The 21,863-nt window shown below is 38.3% G+C and overlaps 1 protein-coding gene across 5 annotated transcripts in view; it reads left to right on the top strand.

Annotated features, from left to right (window-relative positions):
- The first annotated feature begins 5,962 nt into the window (after positions 1-5,962).
- dachb (dachshund b) overlaps positions 5,963-21,863 on the top strand; it is a 31,242-nt gene continuing 15,341 nt past the window's right edge. For all 5 annotated transcript variants that reach the window (XR_001858754.2, XM_017717739.2, XM_017717738.2 and 2 more), the window contains exons 1-3: positions 5,963-6,558; positions 13,388-13,506; positions 20,267-20,392. Coding sequence is in view for 4 of the 5 variants with exons in the window: in XM_017717739.2 (XP_017573228.1) it covers positions 6,122-6,558; positions 13,388-13,506; positions 20,267-20,392 (682 nt within the window). In the remaining variant the exon portion in view is untranslated. The remainder of the gene's footprint in view (positions 6,559-13,387; positions 13,507-20,266; positions 20,393-21,863) is intronic.

Below are 21,863 nucleotides of genomic sequence, written 5' to 3'. Positions count from 1 at the left end.
GATCAGGCAAAACCAAATAAGCAGACATAAAAAAAGGTGTCAAGCAAGTGGTTTGATGCAGCCTGTGTTCTGCAGTGTTTTCTGTTATCATTCTTTTTTGTGCTGCTGTTCTATACAGTCACTGATATCATTAATATAATGCTAGCTAGCCACTGGCAGTAGGGTAGGAAAGATATTGTGTATTTCTCCATATACACCACACATTTCACAATTTTTTATCAATCTGTTGTTCATTTACATTAAGTAACAGTATGAAACTTGGCCTCATTTAAAATGTGATCGTTACACCATGTAACTTTAGAAACTCTTTACAGGATCCTTTACCAATGAAGCACTAGGGGGCTAATGCAAAACCAATTTCTCAATCAATCAAATAAGAAAGTGTCCACACATTAATTGTTATACTGGATATTAAATGCAGGCCTGGCCTTTCATATTTTTACCTTGTGAAAACATCCCCCTAGTGCTTCATCACAACCCCCCTCCCACCCCCAATTTAAAGCAGTCTAGAGCCAGGACTGACAGTAAGCATTCACTTGAAACGCACCTTCAGTCTAATAATCATGCTATCTGTTGCAAATAATACACAAATAAATAAATACTTGAAAGGAGAAATTTAGTTATTCTCTAATAAACTTTGCTTGCTGTTAAATGCAAATATAATATAAGTCTTGACATAATTTTAACCATTTTGCAATTATATTAAAGTTACTCAGTGATGGCCTACACTGTCTAACATTAATGTTTTTTAATGTGTGTGAAGGGAGGTATCGGTGTTGAGATAATACTAAATTTAGAATACAAATTTTTCATAAAGTCAAAGAAAGATATGCAATATATCACTTTTCACTTCTCATGTCATTATACTTATGATGTACAGAGCACATAAAGGGGGGAATGACCAATCTGGTTAAGCACTATAAATTGGATTACTGTGGATTAAGCCTTTGTCTTGTTATCCAATATGTCTTTTTATAATTGCATTTCATAGTTAAATGCAAATATAGGTCAAAGTGCCCTTAAAATGATCCCCATCCTCTTCTTCTCTTCACTCTTTTGTCTTTGTAGTCCCAAGAAGCCGAATAGAGACATGACCCCCTGGGACCACGGTTGGAGAGTCCTGTTCTATGTTTTCATTTTTAATTCTTTTTAAAGCTGGGAAAACAAGGAGAAGTGGAGGGAATGGACATTGCATGTTGTAAAATTCCTGGAACTAAAGTTACTTACAAGTAAGAGTAGAGACCCTACATTTTTTTGTATTTGATAATAATTTGGAATCTTTAAAGTAAATGATCTTTCTTTTTGTACATAAACATCCATCCATCCATCCATTTTCTAAGCCGCTTCTCCGTCAGGGTCGCGGGGGGATGCTGGAGCCTATCCCAGCAGTCTTCGGGCGGAAGGCACATAAACAAAGATTGTTAAATGGAAACAAAGTCAGCAGGGTGGTTTGATGTGAAATGTGTCATTCTAAAGAAATGTACTGTGTCTTAATTCTTCTAGGCCATGGGCTGAGCCTCAAACGTGTTCGTTTCATTGGTCTCTGGCAAGGAATTACTTCTTTTATGTATTTACAGCTAAAATATTTTTGTTAACACAGGAAAAAATGTTGGCAAAAATTTGCACACATTTTTCTGAAAACGTGAAGGACAACTATGCAGACAGCTCCAATACAGAGAAAGGAAGCTTATTAATCAGATTAGTGCTTGAGGTGGGACAAAACCAGAGCCTATACATGATCACTCATGGAACTCTATAATAGAATACTATAAAGTTATATTTAGTATCTTTCTGGTTTTGAAGAACTGCAAAAGGTAGGCTGCAGAGGACTTAATATGAAGTGTCATAATGTCTGTCTTCATATATGTAAAGTTTGCTAAACACATCTGTGACATGCTTTTCTCATGCTACTCACCTTGTCTACTATGTGATGTCTATCCATGTTTATGAGAACCTTCAGTTCACAGGTAGTGTTTCTCATTGTAATTAATATTTGTTCTTTGGCTGATCATGCAAACAACACTGTACAAAGTGGAAAACAGCAGAAGTTGAAGTTTGAACACTCTACACTTCAGACCAATTAAAACACAGCATGGGAGGAGTTGGATCAGATCCAGCCAAACCCCCTGGACTTTTGGTTCTGCAGCGATGATGACAAAAATGACAGTTCGAGGGGGTTTGAAACATTTATATATGCTTCTTACCTGTAATTGTAAATATTATATTATATCAGACTTTCTGAATTAGACTATATTATGTGTCTGTGGATGAATGATAACGTTAGTTAGCTAGTTGCTAACTTTTGCTAGAAGTTTAACTAACCAACGAAGCTGATGTGTACCTTACCTAACATTATCTGACTAATGCTAACTAGCTGATAGCTCGGATTTTCATTTCCAGTGTTGGTTTTGTGTTTCATTACCAATAAAAATGTCATATATTATCTAATGTACGCTAACACTTATGCTCAATCATGAGCAGTGAGGCAATGTAGGATTAATGTAGCTTCAGTGGAGCTGTGGTGGTAGTTAAATTAGTACTTTACCTTTTAAATATAGTTTTTTTAATAGCCATTCAAGTACAACCCCAACTCCAAAAAAGTTGGCACACCGTGTAAAATGTAAATAAATGTAAATAAAAATGCAATGATTTGCAAATCTCATAGACCCATATTTTATTCACAATAGAACACATCAGATGTTGAAAGTGAGACTAAATGAACTCTTTTAGAAAATGATGGCAGAAACGCATCTCAAAAAAGTTGAGACAGGGCCATGTCTACCCTTGTGCAGCATCACAAACTGTGTTCACAGACAATAATTTAGTTTTTAATCTCGATTAGATTTTATTTACAGAGTCAACATGATCAAGAGGGAAGAAGACATACAGCACTCTTTTGGTGTTAAAGAGTAAGTTGTAACTTGTAAGAATTAGGACATAGAAATGACAATGTAGCCCTTATTCTCTGTGATTGTAATGCAGGCTTAATATTGTGAAGGATAGTCTAGAAGATGATGAGTTTTACATTTATGTGCTGTTGTATTAAGGGAGCAGAGGGGAGGTCACAATGACAGTCAACAAGCAGGATGGGGTCAGGACAGTGAGGATCTACTAGCAAAGAGGTGAATTTTGTTGTGTGTGGGGGTCTGACTTGCTGGCAGGTTTACTCTAGACTACTTTGTTGGTGACCCATGACGCAAATGTTTTTGTGTGATATGTGCTAATGAGCTAGTGTAATGGATTTATCATCTACAGACTGCAGACATTACATTAAACAAGCAGAGACTGTAAGGACTGTAAGACTTCAGTTCACTGAAGCATGCACCTGCACTGCACTGGGTTACCTTTATGCCCTGGAGAAAAAGTTGACCCTCCATGGATTGTCATGGTATAATTCACAGTCTGTAAGGCCCTGTGACCCAGATAGCAAGAGGATAGTCAGCCACTGTTTGCCTGCTAATGGCAAAGCTAGTGGCCCACTGGCTTTTTGTTCAGTATTTTCCAGGCTGCCGGCTGGTGATTAAGCCACGTTTTAGACAAAATACCACGTTTCATTGCTCATTTTCCACCCACAGTCCAATTTACTTATTTTTCCTAATTGCAAAATCATAAATAAAGCTGATTATACAGCTGTAACCAATCTAGCAGAGTATCAGCAACATTTCCAACACAATCAAAATCAGAGGAAATATCAATTTTTATGATAAAATATAAGGATGCATCTATACCGTTTCTTTCAGACCGAGTATAAGTACATATTTTTTAGTACTCATCGATACCAAATCTGATATCAAACTGAGTACCCTACTTAGAATTAAGTAGTTGTTATTGGAAGCAAACCAGTATCATGATTCACATGAAAACGTAATATTTAAAATGCCAATGTATTTCTTTGTTTGCAATTAAATTTTACACTCATATATTCAATATTGAGCTCAGAATGAAATTTTTAATTCGACACAGATTTTACATTTTTATTTGGTATTCTAGTATTGACATTTCATTTACACAATGATTTTGAGTGGCTTAGTTTAAATTAAAATGTATTTCTGGAACTGCATACTTATGCTTGATGTGATAATGCTACAATTGTGTCAAAAAGATAAAATGTAAAATAAATTATTAATGATTTCATATGAATTATTTTATATCATTATGTATATTTACATTATCAAAGAGAACACCACTCTAAAAAAGAGGGCCAGATTCAAACGTGAATGGGAAACAGTGCCTGTCCTGTTTACAATTACATTGTCTTACCTACTGCACTCATTCTGTGGCAAAATGCCTTTGAAAATGCAGTCGACTAGATGGCATTTTCCTTTCCATGGTCTTCCAAACCTATCAATCATCCCATCGGGGCGGGGCCCCGCCAGCAGCACAGCCCGCAGAAAAGGCTTTATCAGAAAAACATGGGGGCCGAAGAACAGCTGCTCTTATGTTAGCAGATGAGGTGAAGAAGAATTAGACAATCCGTGATACTTAATCCAGGGTTTCTGGTTCATCAGTCTGGTTGATAAAACTCAGCTTCCTTCTCACCAGCTTCTTTTTTCAAATTTTCCAGTCCACCTTAAACGGTCCAGTATAGTTACTTTCTGGTGTCTGAGAGTGCAGTGATAGCAGGAACCACAGCAAAGGCTAATCCGGATCTCACGTCTTTTGTTTGGCTGGTTAAGCGGTAAATGAATGCCCTCTAAATCCAGACCTACTGTACACAGTGTGATTTTAGAAGTCTTGTTCGGTCTGCTTGAGTAGATTATCATATATGGACAAAGCCTACGGTTTTATATAAAGCAGCTCGGCTAACGTTGTACACTGAAGCTAAAAGCAGGCGGTGAAATGCACGTACGACAATACAGTCTCTCTACAGTCTATTTTACAGAAAATCACGGTATTAATGTTTATACCTTGCTATACTATTCATTCAGATAGAGTAGTCAGCATAGACAGACTTAGACAGCACATGCTGACTCTTGCCTCAGACTGACCTATGACTCTTGCCTTTGGCTGACCTATGTGTAAAAGGTGAAGAGAGCAGGGACACCGCTATGTGAGAAGCAGAAGGAGGACGCGGAGGAGCTGTGCTGAGTTGAGGCAAAATTACTCTATACAGTTTAAATTCAGAGGCCAGTATGTAGTCAAATATTTCTTCAGCCCTGACTGTGATATCCTACAGAGCCCCGCTGGCGACACCCTGTATACATAAAAATAACGCGTGGCCATGACTTAGTAAAGCGTGGGAACGAGATCCTAATGCGTGGCCACGCCTTAGTAATCCACAATCTCATTCACACGCCTTACTAAGTGGTGGCCATGCATTAGGATCTCGTTCCCATGTGTTAATAAGGTGTGGCCACGAATTAGTTTTATTTATACAGGATGTCACCAGCGGGGCTCTGTCTGCATTTCACTGTCTTATTCATTCCCAGTTACCCTTTTCGCTACATTTTTGCAAGGTCGTTTATAATGTTTTGTAATGTTAGTTTTAGGTTATGTGCGCTCCACCATTTATTGCACTTGGGGCATTTTCTATAGACTCTGATTGGAGGGGTGGCAGTTGTTGGGGAGAGAGACATGAGGTGAGTAGAGGATGAGCTGTTGGAGAGAAAACAGCTTCAGTTATGTGGCCGATAACAGCTGGAAAATAAAACACCATGACTTGTGTGAAAGCGGTGCCTCTTAATAGTGGTGAGTGCTTCAATAATGTGTGGGTATAAAAGCAAAACATGGTCAGTTTAGCTTTGTTTCTATTATCATTATCATGTTTGTATTGTTTGCATCATGTGTATCAACGAAAAATGAATGAATCATTTTATATACAAACTATGATTTTGCTCAAATGCGCCATACTAATCCATTTTGGACCAACTCATGAGCGCCCTTAAACGTTTGAGAACCTCGGAGCACATCTTATCCAATCTTAGTGCGGGGGGCGGGGTTTGACGGAATGCGAGTGGGGAAAAATAACGCAGAGCACGCGCACGACAGAGGGACGTCTAGACTTCTACATCTCTCTTTACGGTTCAGTGCAAACAAGTGAGAGTTCAAAAATGGAGAAATGATAGAGCAAAGCAAGACTTGGGCTGCAAGACTCTCCTAAAGGGCGTCTGTCATGTGAAGCATGGACGCCCCCTCAGCTCCTCCGCTGATCTCTCCGGGTTCTACTCTCTCCGCGAGGCAGTTTGGGACAGACCCGTTTAGCTTCAGCCCGCCCGCTTCTCCTCCGCGAGCGCCCACTGGCTCGCTCAGCGGCTCGACGGCGGGGAACGAATGCAGACTGGTGGAAGTGCGGGGGCTGAGGGTGGCGTCGTTCCGTGTGGACGGACAGGAGCTGATCTGCCTCCCGCAGGTGTTCGAGCTCTTCCTGAAGCACCTGGTCGGCGGGCTGCACACCGTCTACACCAAGCTGAAGCGGCTGCGCGCGCGCCCCGTTGTCTGCACCGTGGAGCAGGTGCGCGTGCTGCGCGGGGTGGGCGCCATCCAGCCCGGGGTCAACCGCTGCAAACTCATCTCGCGAAGGGATTTTGAGGCGCTCTATAACGACTGCACCAGCGCGAGGTGAGAACTCTGTCCAGTATGATCGCTATAAAGGTCAATGTCTGAAACCGTGTTAAAAAATAAGACGGCTCTTCAAGAGCTGTTTAATAAAGGCAGTGGTTCTATGTAGAACCATGAGTTCTATATAGAGTAATTTCATGCTGAAATTGTTCTTAGCATGTTGAAATGTTTCCTCAAGTTGGTGCAGAATGTGCTGTATATGGTTGTGTAGAGCACCAAAAAGGGGTCTGTTGTTAGAAGCTTTACATCGTAACAACAGCAAAACATTTTATGGCGCTCTATAGAACCATTTTCAAAAAGCCTGTATATAGAACCATATACAGCACGTTCTCCATCAATCTAAAGAATAATTTAACCATGTGAAAGCCATTTACGCATGAAATGGTTCTGTATAGCACCGATGGTTCTAGATAGAACTATTGCCATTACTAGAGAATCCTTGAAGAACCGTCTTTTTTGAGAGTGTAGACAGTCGTGTGGAGAAATGAGAAGGGAACGTCTGTTTACCTTCCTTTTTAACGTTCTCATTTTTTAAACTTTTTAAGTACTCAAAAAAACGCCTCAATCTTCAAAAACCCGCCACAAAATCAAAAAACTGCCTCAACCTCCAAAAAACTGCCTCGAAATCAAAAATTCTGCCTCAACCAAATGATATGTATCAATTTGGCTGATTGACATAGTCATTTAAAAAACTGTATAAAAGTGCTGTTAGTCAGTGCTGTTATCTATGTTTTGAACCCTGGACTTCGGATTAGCTGTTTTAAACTGGACACTCAACAAAATTACCAGTGCTGAATAAAGTCTTACAGTGTTCTTTTTGTGTTAAATTTCTGAAAAATGTAGTCCTTAAGTCAGTGCTTAAGAGGTAAACAGTCATTCAGAGTCTGATTTCTGTACAGTGGTTCTGACAGGAACCAGGGGTCGCCATGTCTACAACACAAATATAGCCATTTTATTTACTATCCGGAACCACCAGTGGACCTACATGAGTTTTTTCAATTTTTTTAAAATGTAAATTTGATGAAGGCAGGCATAAATCTAAGTAAAAGTTTTCTTTGGGGACTATTTTGCAATGCAACACCATGAATGGATTAAAATAAATGGATTAAAATATATTTTAAGCATTATTGCCAGGTGATCATTAAACAAGGTGTCAGATATCAGGCCACTAAGCATTCAGAGGCATTCAGACATCAGACATCTGGTTTCTTTCTCCTCAACTGTGAACAGTTCTGATTCAGTTTCTCTAGTACAGCGTTTTTCAGATCAGACCACTTTGAATGACTGTTTACATCTCAACCATTTATTCGTAGAATACTTGAGAAAAAAAGAATCAGAGTCCCCATTTAATGCCTCTAACAGCTACACCACAACAAGAAGTTATTAAATGAAATGGTTATTAATGTTTAATGTTTATGTTAATGTTTGTTATGTTAATGTTAATGTTTATGTTAATTAATGTTTTGTTTACATTTTTTAGATAGAGTTATAGAGTAAAGCATGTTTTGAAAGGCCATTCATGGTGGAAAGGTACATATGGGACATCTGTGCAACACAATAATCCGCATGGCTATGATCTCACTTAAAGCACACATGGTGTCACAAGCATCCAAAATAAAAAAAAAAAGACAGTTAACAGCTAGCAGTGTATTTGCATTTTTTCTATTCTGAAAAACATCTGAATAATGCTGACATGTCTTCTTTATCATTGCATGTAGAAGATGTGCAATTATTAGATGTGGCGGTTAATCAAGTAGAGCTAAACAGAGTTAAGAGAGTTCCACAGATGGTTCGGCAATTTCTGCATAATTAAATCATTCATATGTAAAGAAAGTCATTCAGAGTTGTTTGGTGCCTTGCTGGTGATGGAAACTGGATGCAGAACCGTTTAATCCCCCTAAAATCTAGCCCACAGAAAGTTATTAGATCAGAAAGTTACGAAGAATCGGTTGTTTTAGACAAGAAGTAAAACTGCTATATTTGAGCTGTAGATATTGTATGAGGATATACCATTTGGTTGAGGTTACATCTTTTCAGCATTTTCTTTGTTACTTTCAATGTCAGCTACCCAGTTTGAATGCAACTCACTCTAATGTTCTTCACCTCTTTGATTATGTAGATCAGATGAGTTAGATCAGATGAAGCTTAACTCTGCAGAATGAGCAGACCTCCAAGAGCAAGTGGAGTCAGGTGGAGAATCTCATATTATTCTGTTGCACTCTCTCAAGGTGTTAAATTGGGCTGACACCTTATATCCAAACCATTTAGGAACCATTGTAAGATTTCTTTTTCTTTTACAGTTCTTTAAATTGTTCATGCCAGGATCTACATATATTGCATGTTATATGGTATTGTTTGTCCTGAGACACATCAAATATTTTGTGATATGAAATTAGAAAAAAGAGGGAGACGAGAGCAAAAGGAATGTTGCCACTTTTCAGCTCCTACAGAGAGAGATGTCCAGAAAAGGCTTTAGTCTTTATTAGTAGAGAGTGCTTAAACATCTGTAATTTGCGGAGAAATGTGATATCTTACGTAAAGGTTCTGATTGGTAAATAATAATAATAATAATAATAATAATAATAATAACGACATTTTGTTTATTATCATCAGTAGGTTATGGGGAAGTCAGGGAAGCCAAAGTTACTTACAAAGTTCTTACACTGGACACTGTACACATTGACAATAGAAAGGCGTGCATTTTTTCATTAGGCTTACTTATGTTTGTTTAATGTCATCCTTCTGCATGATGAAAAAACACAATCCCACAGGTTGAAAACACCTGCATTAAAGAATTATCCATTGTAAGGTTCCATTGGAAACCAAAAGTTGGGGGTTTATGGCATCACTCCAAAGAATGGGTCTTTGAGTTCTGAGCAGATGGATCTTACAGGACGATGACATGTCCTGTTTCTGCAGTGTGGTAATGAGCACTCTGATTAGCCATTGCTCTTGTGACTCTGGTTCCTCTATGAGGAAGCAGATATTTTTCTCCTCTTGGCCACAAAATGATTCACTTGAAATTTATTCACAGGTTTTAGCTGAACTGCCACACAGTCTCAGCTCATTATAACCACATCTGTAAAACAGTTCATATAGATCTACATATGTTGAAGATACGTCCCCAGTAACTTTTTTTTCTTCAAATCTTGCAGCATGATGGACATTTGTATTTCTGCTTGCTGAGAGGGATACATGTTCTACCTGTTCTACAGCAGCTGTCTGTTTTATACCACAGAATAATTATTGCCGTTAGAATAGTAAAAAAATTCAAACCATAACAATTGCTTGAGGGTACAACGTATTAACTGCCATTTCATTCAGGAGCTGCGTACTCAGAGCGTGTAAGGCATGAGTTATCTGACACCAGGACGTTACAGTACACCTACAGTATTCTTTGTTCCTGTCATCATGACATTCTCACAGTTTTAGATTATGATAAAGAATTCCTGATGCTGAAGGTTGATATAATTTTAGATGGTCTTCTGAAATGACATTTAATAAAGATCTGTTCTGATTATCATTAACCTGACTAGAAACCATGCTTAATTAATGGAATAATGTACAAGGTAGGTAATAAGTGCTTCTTGTAAATTGATTTGGGAAATGTTATTCTACTGTAAACAGCCATGCAGACCTCACATTGTTGGAAAAATAAAACCAGAAATTATGGTAAATTGGTCAAATTATTTTTGTTGAATTTTTGTCTTGTGGAAGTTGGAGTTTCTGAACTTGGAGGTTAGCATGTTTATGATTACCTGGCATGACTTGAATGCATTAGTGCCAGAATGTAGCTTTGAGTTGGTTAATAAGTTGTAAATTGCATGTGACTTGTACTGCTTCTTAGTGAGCTGCATCAGGTGACGTTGCAATTGTGGAGCCTGGTCCTCATACCAAGCTATGAATCTGTGGGTAAAAGCTGTTATTCTTAAAACTGGTACACAGTTGGACCTTAAAACTGCTGTTATACCTTTGAGGGTACATTTACATTGTTTGTACCTTGATGAATGAATCATGTACCTGCATGTTACCTTTATTTCTAACAGTGTAGCATAGCATATCTTGGGATAAAATTACAGAAAGAAAAGTGTGTGTATACACATATATATAAAATACTGTAAATTATTCTTTGCTTTTTTGGAAGCATTCAGTAGGTTCTTTTTTTCTTTCATCCTCTTGCTTATGCCTTCACGCTGCCGTTTAGGAATTCTGCTTGTGTTCTCCTGTCCATTTGCAAGGTGTCATCCTTGACTCTGCTGACTTGGCACTTCTGTTCCGCCCCAGGGACTCTCACACGGTTGTTTATTGGATTGCCACGGTGTCCTCTGTTTGTCAAAGGAGAGGACAGAGAGAGGAAGGCAGGCTGAAAATGTGAATAAGTAGGGGATGTGTTATCATGCATGATGCAGGACAGCAGAGTGCAGGAGGGAGTAAGAGAGAGTATCCTTGCTGATCAGAAAGAGCAATCTATGCAACATTATTTTAAATACAACTCTCTGACAACCAGTGAGTAGGAGGACAAATATTGCTATCAAGTATGTTTAGAAGTACAAAATAGTTAACTGCGTTTGGTAATAATTCACCCAACACATGCATTCTGATCAAAGGAAAACTCCAGGTGTACATGAGTACGCCTGTTCAAGCTTCATGCCCAAAAAAACTTATATTCTGCTCTTCTTTGTCAAAAAACAAGCCTGGAAATTAAATTATGGACAATTAATGCATTTAAAAAAGCGCTATTAGGTATTTTCCCCAAATCATTCAAACCTTTCCAAACACATTCCCAAGTGTTGTAATGAGTCTTTCATTACCATTTGTACATGACCAAGAGGTCTACAAGGTCATGGCCTATATGTCATTATGGTGGTCGAAGGGGTGCTAACTCATCAACTTTATGGCCTCTATTGTGAGAGCGAGCTTTGGTGATGCCTACATCGGTATGGACACAGCAGCAGCTTCTTGCTCAAAATCCCTTGTGAAACAGACTAGGTCCAGTCATGGTGGATGGTTTTATTTACAGCTGCTTGACCAGCATGGCAGGAAAAATTTAAATGTCTAGGTGTGAGTTACTATGCAGTTGTTTATTAATTTCACTTGTCCTTGTACTCTGTACCATTGTGTTCAAGTACATTTACATTTATGGCATTTGGCTGACGCTCTTATCCAGAGCGACTTTCAATTTGATCATTTTTTACACAGGTAGGCCAAGGTGGTGTTAGGAGTCTTGCCCAAGGACCCTTATTGGTATAACGTAGGGTGCTTGCCCTGGTGAGGGATCGAACCCCAGTCTGCAGCGTAGAAGGCAGAGGTGTTAACCACTACACTAACCAACCACCAAGTAAATTGGCTAATTTAAAAAATCAAGTATGATTGAGTACTAATGGTAGGGTGACCACCTGTCCCGCTTTACTTTGCACTGTACAGCAATTTTACCCTTTGTCCCGCGTCACGCAAATTGAGCATTCTGTCCCGCTTTTTCATTCCACCCTACCTAAAAAACACAGTGGATAGGTTTACGCTTGACTTTTGCCCAATAGTTCAGAGGACAGCAATAAAAGCGGTAGTCGATAGGCTGAGTCGTATGTCAATGAAGCTGTTGACATGCGCACAAACACCTCCTCAACATTGTTAACAATCTCAAATTTGAGAGCGCACTGTTAGGTCAGGCTAGGCAGCCATGGCTAGTTTGACCATGAAAAAGAGAAGATGCGGTTTCAGTAGCGGATGGACAGCAACATACTCTTGGTTAAGACCGGTGGATGGCGAAGCAGAGAGAACTTTTTGCATTTTATGTAAAAGCAGTTTTTCTGTCGGGCATGGCGGAGAATATGATGTGAAGCAACACGGTGCATGTGAGTCTCACAGAAAAAGAGCACAACAACAAGAAACATGCAAATCCATGCATTCGTTTTTCATTAAACCAAATGACCCCCAGCTTGATAAAATTTCTGCAGCTAAAATTTCTGTTGCAGTACAACATGCTCATTCATATCGCTCTACCAACAACAAATTAGCCCCAGTCATTTTTCCAGACTCTTATCAAAAAGATTTTGGTTTACCTTATTTGCACTGAAATAGTTCAACTTTGTATAGGCTAGGCCTAATATTTTGCACTAAAATTGTTAAAACGTTATATAGGTTAGGCCTAATATTTTGTTGAACTTAAATAGGCAAGGCCTGTTATTTTTTGTGCCTCGTATTTTAAGTTGAATTTGATAAAAAACTGAGACCATACTTTTAGTTGCATAATGCCAGGTCCTTTGGACAGTTGACTAATTTGATAGTCCCAATAAAGACAAGATGTTGCAAAATTAGTGTTTTGTCTTGTATATGCCTATGCCTTAGTAACTTTGGGCTATCTTTTGGGTCAGGTAGTGTCTTAATCTTTTGGTCGATGGGTTTGAAAGGCAAGAATAAATGTTTAGATAGAAATCTTAAGCTTAAAGTTATTACTGTCCCACGTTGTCCACTTAAACTTGGTACTTGTCCCACATTTTGTCTGCCTGGAGGTGCTCACCCTAACTAATGGCCTCTCAGAATATTTATGTTTTGAGGGCTGTTCCTGATGATTGAACATGCACAGCAAATGGTACTAGCACGTACAAACTTGTATTCCTTTTGAAATGGATACATAATTTTTTCCCCAAAAACCCATCGTGGTCATGGATGCAAAGGTATGGTTCTAACTGCTTGTTTAAGCCATGGTACATGCACACTTAATTATGGAAATCTTGTATAAGCTCAGGTAAAACCACTGCAGGTCAAAAACAACCCAGATTTACCTCTGCACCTTTGCACCTAACGCAGTCTGTGTTTGTACCCATTTCAGCTCTCGCCCAGGCCGGCCTCCAAAACGCTCTTATAGAACCAACATGCAGCACAGTTCAGGACAGCTTCTACACCATGGAGCTCCTGGCCTAATCCCCCCAGCCTTCCTGTCACCAAGAGGTAATACTGTAATTAATGCCTGATGTGCAAGGTATAAGGTACTACAATGCATATTCTCATCTCGAATGAGGGAAAGTGGTCTAATTCTTTTTTAGTCATTTTTTATTTTCACCTTTATTACTAAGACTAAAATACTAGAAGAAGCATTTTTTCTTACTTCCTTACTGCCTGACAAAATTGGTTAAAATATGCATGTGTGATGAGTGTAGTCAGCCCTCAATAGATGGCTGTAATGCACCCATTTAGTTAGTCTGCCAAACATCACTAGTCTAATGAAGAAGACTCAGGCGCTGGTTTCTTATTGTGCTCAGTGTTATGTAAACATGCGTTTTATGTTGGTTTCGTGTCATTACTTGAGGGAACTAATGGTCAGCTCTTTTTCGGCCTATTAAGCATTCATTGGCATTAGCTGAGGGCAAGTTGCTGGAAAAAAAAGAAAAAGGAACACATGGCCAACTTAACTGAAGAATAGCATAATTTGTCACTAGGTAAATGCATTTGTTATTCTAGTGTTGAAATCTAAATGTAAATAGTTAAATATGAAAAAGAAAAATATTTTTTATTATTTATCTATAACCCAAAAGTATCAATCAAAGTGACACACAAGTAAATGGGGAAAGTGGCCTTATTGTTTGATACTAAAGTGAGCTTTTAAGAAATAGTAGTTAATATTGCATTCCCTGTTTTATACTAGGCCAGAGGGAAATTAATGTTTAGTGGCTTCGGCTCTTTTTAACGGCAAACAGAACTGAGCTCTGGTGAAGTAATACAATTTTTGTGAAACCCTTTTTAACTGTTCAGTGTAAAAAATAACCGTTAACCTTGTCCCCTTGATGTTCTTTTCTTTTCTTTTTTTTTTTTTTGCTGTCGCAAGTGTTACCACCTGGTGCTTATTACTTGGCTCATTTCTGCTATTAATTTTATCTGCACTAGTAGCCTGTTATTAACCCTGTAAAATCATCTGTTGTAAAGTACTTTGAAACAGATGGCAGATGATCTAAGCAAATAAAAGGGCAGGACCAGCTGTTGATGTCAAATGGATGGCATTATTGATTATTTAAAGGCTTTAGTTTGAAGTTAATTTCTTTCAGAAAGGAATCAGAAGACATTTTGATATTAATGTCAAAACTAACAAAGAGTGATTACTTAAATAGTTTTTAGTCACATTTTCATGATATTTCATGATAGAGACATTGGTTGGATTAATTTAGAATGAGGATTAAATACGTAGAAAGTATGATGATGTAAATAAAAGTAAAAGAATTGTGAGATTACTTTTCCCTGGAAGTAAAAAGTAAAATGACCCCGTTACAGTTGGAAGTAGTAATTTGAAACAGTTTTGTGTTCTTGGAGTAGGTTGTGTATCTACATATTTTTCGTTCATATGTTTGTGAGCTGATTGACTTCCTTGTGGGGTATGTTAGTATATTGCTGCCCCAAACATTCAATTGCCTTGACTGTAAATATGCTCATGCAGTCTGACTACCTCAGGGAAGAAGGTGTTGCCGTCTGTTGGTGGTGGAACTGATGCTCAGGTACATTCAGTCAGATGGCTCAAGTGCGTAGGGTCCAGGAGAGGGGTGGGAGGGGTCGTCCACGGTGCTGGCAGTCTTGCAGATGCCCTGTTTATGGTATGGTAAGGATAAAGACTCCCCAGTGATCTTCTCAGCTGTCCTGACAATCCGATGTAGGGTCCTGTAGGTTTTCCTTATTTTTATTAGGCTTATTTTGAGACCTATGCGTGCCCTACACACATGCAAGTGGCATTTGATGCTGCAGCTGTTGGTGGCAGCTGTTTAATGAAATGGGAAACATTCATTCATGCACAATACAGTGCTTCAGGTAGGCAGATAGGTTGCCTTGTAATTGGTGCTTGGCATCAGTGGCACTGTTGTTTGCGAAGTGCACTAGATTTCTTAGTGTGTATTAGTTGTGTATTGCACAGAAGGCTTTGTAGGCTGTGTTGCCTTACAGTTTCTATTCTAAAGCTGTAGGAACAGTTATTCACAAGGATTTCCAACTTCTAGATGACTATGAAGCAACCTCGTGGTTGTGTGGAGGTCAGCGTTAAAGATGTTTTAGCTGTAGTTTCTCATGGCTTTGATGGCACCCTTGATCTGCTTCATTGTGAAGTGTGAAGGACATCTTTTGCTGGTTCAGTAATATTCCTGCTTTCAAGGCACTTGGCAATTCAGCATGTAGAAAGTGATGCTACTGCTTGGCTCAAAGCAAATTCTATGACATGCATGAGGGACAAATGTTTGAAAGTTTTGACCAAGAAAAATATGCACAGACTTATATAAATATATATAAGAATATATAATATAATATAGAATATATAAATGTAGTTTATGTAAACAGTGTTGGGAACACAGCGCTGAGAAGGTGTTACAGAATTGTGATTCTTATTTCCTTTAGCCTAGTATTATAATACAAACCCATTTCCAAAAAAATTATGATGATATGAAGAATGTAAATACTAAATTATATGCAAATCATGTAAATTATTACATAATTATTACATATTTTAAAAGGAAACTACAAAAACATATCAAATGTTTAAGTTCAGAAATTATTTTTTTTGAAAAAAAAAAATGTCCATTTTGGATTTGCTACCAGTAACACATTCCAAAAAAGTTGTTGATTACCACTGTGTTTCATGACCTCTTCTTTTAACAACACTCTGTAAGTGTTTGAGAAATGGGGAGACTGACTGCTGTAGTTTCTCATTTTTTTCATTTCATAACCCTCAAAATGTTTTCAGTGGTCTGGACTTCAGGCAGGGCAGTTTAGCACCTGGACTCTTTTAATATGGCGCGCACACACACACTTTCTAAGCCGCTTCTCCCTCAGGGGGGTGCTGGAGCCTATCCCAGCTGTCATTGGGTGGAAGACAGGATACACCCTGGACAGGTCTCCAGTCCATCGCAGGGCAGAGAGACAGACAGACAGTCACTCACACCTAGGGGCAATGTAGCATGTCCAGTTGGCCTAACTGCATGTCTTTGGACTCTGGGAGGAAACCCACGCAGACACAGGGAGAACATGCAAACTCCACATAGAGAGGACCCCAGTCACCCGGCCGGGGAACCAAACTCAGGTCCTCCTCGCTGTGAGGCGACAGCACTACCCACCGCGCCACCGTGTCGCCCTAATATGGTGCAATGCTGCTGTAATACATGCAGAATATGGTTTGACATTATCTTGCTGAAATAAACAAGGCCTTCCCTGAAAAAGATGTCATCTGGATGGCAGAATATGTTGTCAAATCATGTATATATCGTTCAGCGTTAATGGTGCCTTCACAGATGTCATGGCAACCATAACATGTGCACTAATGCACCCCTATACCATCATAAATACTGGTTTTTGAACTGTATGCTGATAACAAGCTGAGTGGTCTTTAACCCGAATGACACAATGTCCATGATTTCCAAAAAGAATTTCAAAGGTTGATTTCTTGGGCCTTCCCACTTACCCTCAGTCCATTTTAAATGAACTCATGCCCAGAAAAGGTGTCAGCATTTCTGGATCCTCTTTATATATGGTTTCTTCTTTGCATTTTACAGTTTTAACTTGCATTTGTGGATGCAGTGACCAACTGTTTTCACAGAAAGTGTTTCAGAAGTGTTTCTGAGCCCATGCAATGATTTCCTCTACAGAATCATGTCTGTTTTAATGCAGTGCCACCTGAGGGCCCGAAGGTCACAGCCAGCAAATATAGGTTTTTGACCTTATCCCTTGCATACAGAGTGTTCTCCAAATTCTCTGAATCACTTAATGTTATTATGTGCCATAGATGATGAAAAGTAAAAGTTCTTTGCTGTTTTACATTGAAAAATGTTATTCTTGAATTATTGCACTATTTGCTTGTGCTTGTCTTTCACAGAGTGGAATCCCTCCTCATCTTTACTTCTGAAAGACTCTCTGGGATGCTTTTTTTATACCCAATCATGGTACTGACGTGTTGCCAGTGACACAACTTTACCAGCCTTTTGTTGCTCCCATCCCAATTTTTTTTGTAACATGTTGTTGGCAGCAAGTTCAAAATGGGCAAATATTTTTCAATAAACAATAACATCTCTCAGTTTCAACATTTGATATGTTGTCTTTGTACTATTTTCAAAGAAATATTGGGTTTAAATGATTTGCACATGACTGTATTTTGTTTTTATTTGCATTTTCCCAAGCGTCACTTTTTTTAGAAAATTAGGTTGTACATTAATGTTTAAATTCTTAAAGATATTACACTTACTTGTTTATTAAGAATTTTGTTACTTTCATTAATGATATGGCTTAGAGCAATATTAATATCACATGATGCTTTTAAAAAGATAAATATTCCCTACGTATATTTGCCATGCCGATCCTTATGTGTAATATGCATGCATGTATCATTGCTGTCCAAAGAAAACCAAGTTTCTCCAAAATAGTAACCTTACAGTAGAAAGTTAACAATCTTATTTCTTAATGTAATTTAATGTAATAAGATTTGAATCCAGTCATTTTGGTCCATTGATCATGGTGTTCACACAATATAATGGGTAAAGCTACTAAAGAGTTATGCAGCAAAACTGAAAATCAAGATACATATATCTTTTTCCGTGCATGGTGTCCATGTTCATGAACAGTAATTTTAGTCTACTTTCTTAGTAGCCACTTGATGGGTGAATTGTGAAACCCAAGATATCTCAGTTAAACAGTAGCCATGAATTCAGTTTTTTTCCATCCTAATTCAGTCTAACATGGCTGATTGTAATAGGAATGCAACAGTTGTCATCACCAAATGTGTTTTATAGATTACCAAAATCTGTTTTCTCTTTGCTTTACTCTCTTGGCCTTGCTTGATATCCTGTTTTTCTTTTGATTGTATTAGATTTCCTATGCCCATAACAGGGTAAATAGGTTTCAATACAACTTTTTTTTAAAATCTCTTAAAGCTTCTCTATTTGTATGTATTCTTTGAAAATTATGGTGGAAGGAAAACGCTTGTGGTTAACACAGATGTGCTTGGGGATCTTCTGAACTGTTGCAGCTTTTTCACTATTTCACTACACGGGACTATGCCAGTCTTTTATTGAAATACAGTCTGGTAAAGAAGGAAAAAAATCCATTCACAGATGGATGCAGTGCTGAAGGGCCTGTACGTGATTACCAGTAACTCCACTTCTAGCACTGGGTGCGATGTGTGCAATTAATGCAAATCCCACAGCCATGGCAGTCATTGTTGATGCAGGGCATGACCAATGCATTGATCTGTGATTTTTCTGTACCTTAGAAAGCTGCAGTCTTTTGACAGTGTTCTTCCAGTCTTTTTAGTCTTTAGGCTTAGCGTTAGCCTGCATCTTTTAAATGAACTACTGCACTCTTAATGTTGATACTCTTAATGAATTGTGACATTTGGCACACCACCATGCCAAAAAAATTTAACCAAACTACATCCAGCCTCCCATCACCCCCACCTATCACTGGGCACAATTGATTAGCAAGCTCAGAGACCCTCTCTGATACCACGTTTCTCTCGGAAACACATAGTATGGAACAGAATTACTATGTCAATTCACATTGATTTCAAGGTGATATTTTGATGCTCAAAACTAAAAAATTATGTTTTAATATTTAATGTTTCTTTTAATCAAATAACATGGAATAAACACGTGAAAAGGCTAACAAACAGCACAATACATCCTATCAAGCATAATAAAAATGGCGTGATAATAATGTGCCAGTTTTAGGTTTTTTCTTTTTTTTATTTTGCAAATTTTACTATGTTCTGAAGTTTACCTAAACTGGTTTTACTGGTAGAGCTTTTCAAGCTGCATTCAGGGTAAATATCCTCAAATAACACTGATGGTTGAATTTTGGTTTATATATCTGAGCTAGCATTTTCCCCAAGCTGGCTCTAGGAGGCTAAGAATATTTTGACAAAGGTTTGTATGGAAAAGGCGTCATGATGTACTGAAATGCTAGCTTTCAATGAGAGCATATCTTCGTCCTTTCATTTCTATCCATTCTGTCATGAACACGTTTCTTTCCTGGAAGGATACACTGATGTTGCGTGTTGGGGGAAGGTGACCTTGTCAAAAGACATCAATCAGCAGGTAGACATGTTTGAACTTTGAAAGAGCGCAGGGGGTTGTCCCTACGGACACAGAAAGAGCAGTCTTCATGTCTGTCATTGAACGGCTGTTGCTAATCAATACCACTGTGAGGGTCTCCAAGGCAACCAAGGACGGGTGATTGGTTTCCCTAACTGTTCTTATGGTAGTGAGGAGTGTGAATATATTGATTGGCATGATTTGTAAGGATAGATGATAATAATACTACTGTATTCAATAATACTGACACAACTGTACAAGTAAAATGCATCAAAGGAGCCTAATGACATGATCAGCACAGTTTAGCAAACTAGCCATGCTTGACTGATTAATGTCTCACTGTGTTAGTGAGGCCTGTCAAGAAGCCTCAGGGAGTCTTCTGGAGGAAGAAAGTGATTTGTGATAAAGAAAGCTCATACAAGACCATCTGTAAACTAGTCAGTGACAAACTTGTGTTGTAAAATGGTCAGAAATGGCCACTTCCCTGGCTGCTAATGAAACATTTAGATCACACACTGCAGACAGTGACATAGATTGCTTGTTGTAGACACAGCAAACAAATAAACTCTTTCCTGCAAGATAATAATGAGTAAATATGGAAAATTGTCCTCTGTGAACACTGCCTGTACATTATTTATGGTGTGTATGTGTATGAATTGTAGGTCTTACAGCCGCAGCAATGGCTGAAACAATGAAGTTACAGAAGATGAAGATGGTGATGAATCTACATAAAAGCACTAATGAAAACGGCACAGAGACTGACCCACAGGAGCTCAACTCAAAAACAGGTATGCACACGTATGTCATGCTGTTACTTGGTGCTAACTAAGTCTATCCAGCATGTTGTAACAAAGTTACAAGCCAAACTGCAACTGTGATGAGTGTAACTAACCAGCTAGCATTTGAGAGGCGTGCTGTTAGAGTATTTGAAATGCTATGCTAATTATTTAACAGCTGAGTAAGCTTAACAAATAGTTGGCTTTTGTATGGTATAGCATCAAGCCTAACATCCAGTTCTCTATTTTTATTTCTTCTTTTTTCCACAAATAGAGTGCTATTTGTTCAGTTTCCCCATCATCTCCACAGCATGGCCACAAGAGTCAAAAGTGTAGTTGTGTCCCTGTTACAGTGCAGGAGGTAGTGTTCAGGAGCTTTCTCGGATTGGGATTCGGGCGCTTTCTTATGTTGCCCCCTGTGGCGCTCACTGGTGTTTGGGCACTCCATACCACCGCTTACCACAGGTCTTGTTGGCGCCCAGGGCTCAGGCACTTGGCATAGTCAATATTAAAACACATTATCATTAACAGGAATAATAAGGTTGTGCGTTTTCTAATACAGTCTTTGTTCTGATCTTAATTTGATCCACATGCTCTGAATATGTTTCTCAAAACTTCCTCAATAGTGATAGATGTGTTGATAATTTAAAATAATTGAGAACTAAGAAGAAAAAAGAAAATCACTGTACAGCAAAAAGTGTTCTGTCTGTTTTTCTTTTCATTAACTGCATTCATGTCCTAACACAGCATTACTGACTAAAACTAATGAAATGGACATTTTGGCTTTAGTTAATAAATATTCAAAAGTAAGGCAGAACAAAATGTTGCCATTTTTATAAAAAATTGACAGAAATTTTTTTAAATTAAATTAAATGGGCTTTTAATGAAAGCAATTGAGAAGAACCTACTATGGAAAATGGACATACAAAGAAAACGATCAGAAAGATGATGTACATCCCAGCAACATCAGCATGAAGGTTGACCTCACAGAGAAAAGCTTTTTTTGCCCCTGACAAGTTGAAGGGGAAATCTATGCATTATTAAACATGATAGTAGAAACCTGTTAGTGTTATCAGTGTTATCAGAAACTGTATCAGAAACACATGTCCATTGTCTGTGCCTTTGCATCTGTACCTGTGTGTGAAAATGAGTCTGCATAATGTTACATTCTGCTTTATAAACACTTTTTTCTTCCTTATCTTTGTGATGTTGCCGTAATGTTTTGTATAACTATCACTCCTGTCAAAAAATCTGATTATGTATGCAGTGTTGTGTGTGTGTGTCTGTATGTGTATTTATGTTCTGAAGCCTTAGTCGTGTACATGGATCAGTCACTAGTGGGTTCCAAAAAAAAAAAAAACAACTTGCTGAATATTGTTTCATATCCTCTGTAATTAGTTGTTGCCACATTCAGATAAAAAGTTGCTATTTTTCCATATAAATCTTTGTTCCTGAGCTTTTATACCAGTTTCTGCTGCAAAAT

This window comes from Pygocentrus nattereri, chromosome 12 (genome assembly GCF_015220715.1).
Source record: "Pygocentrus nattereri isolate fPygNat1 chromosome 12, fPygNat1.pri, whole genome shotgun sequence".
NCBI classification, from domain to species: domain Eukaryota; kingdom Metazoa; phylum Chordata; class Actinopteri; order Characiformes; family Serrasalmidae; genus Pygocentrus; species Pygocentrus nattereri.
The sequence above is the reverse complement of the archived record's forward strand: the minus strand, read 5'-3'. Positions and strand labels throughout refer to the sequence as shown.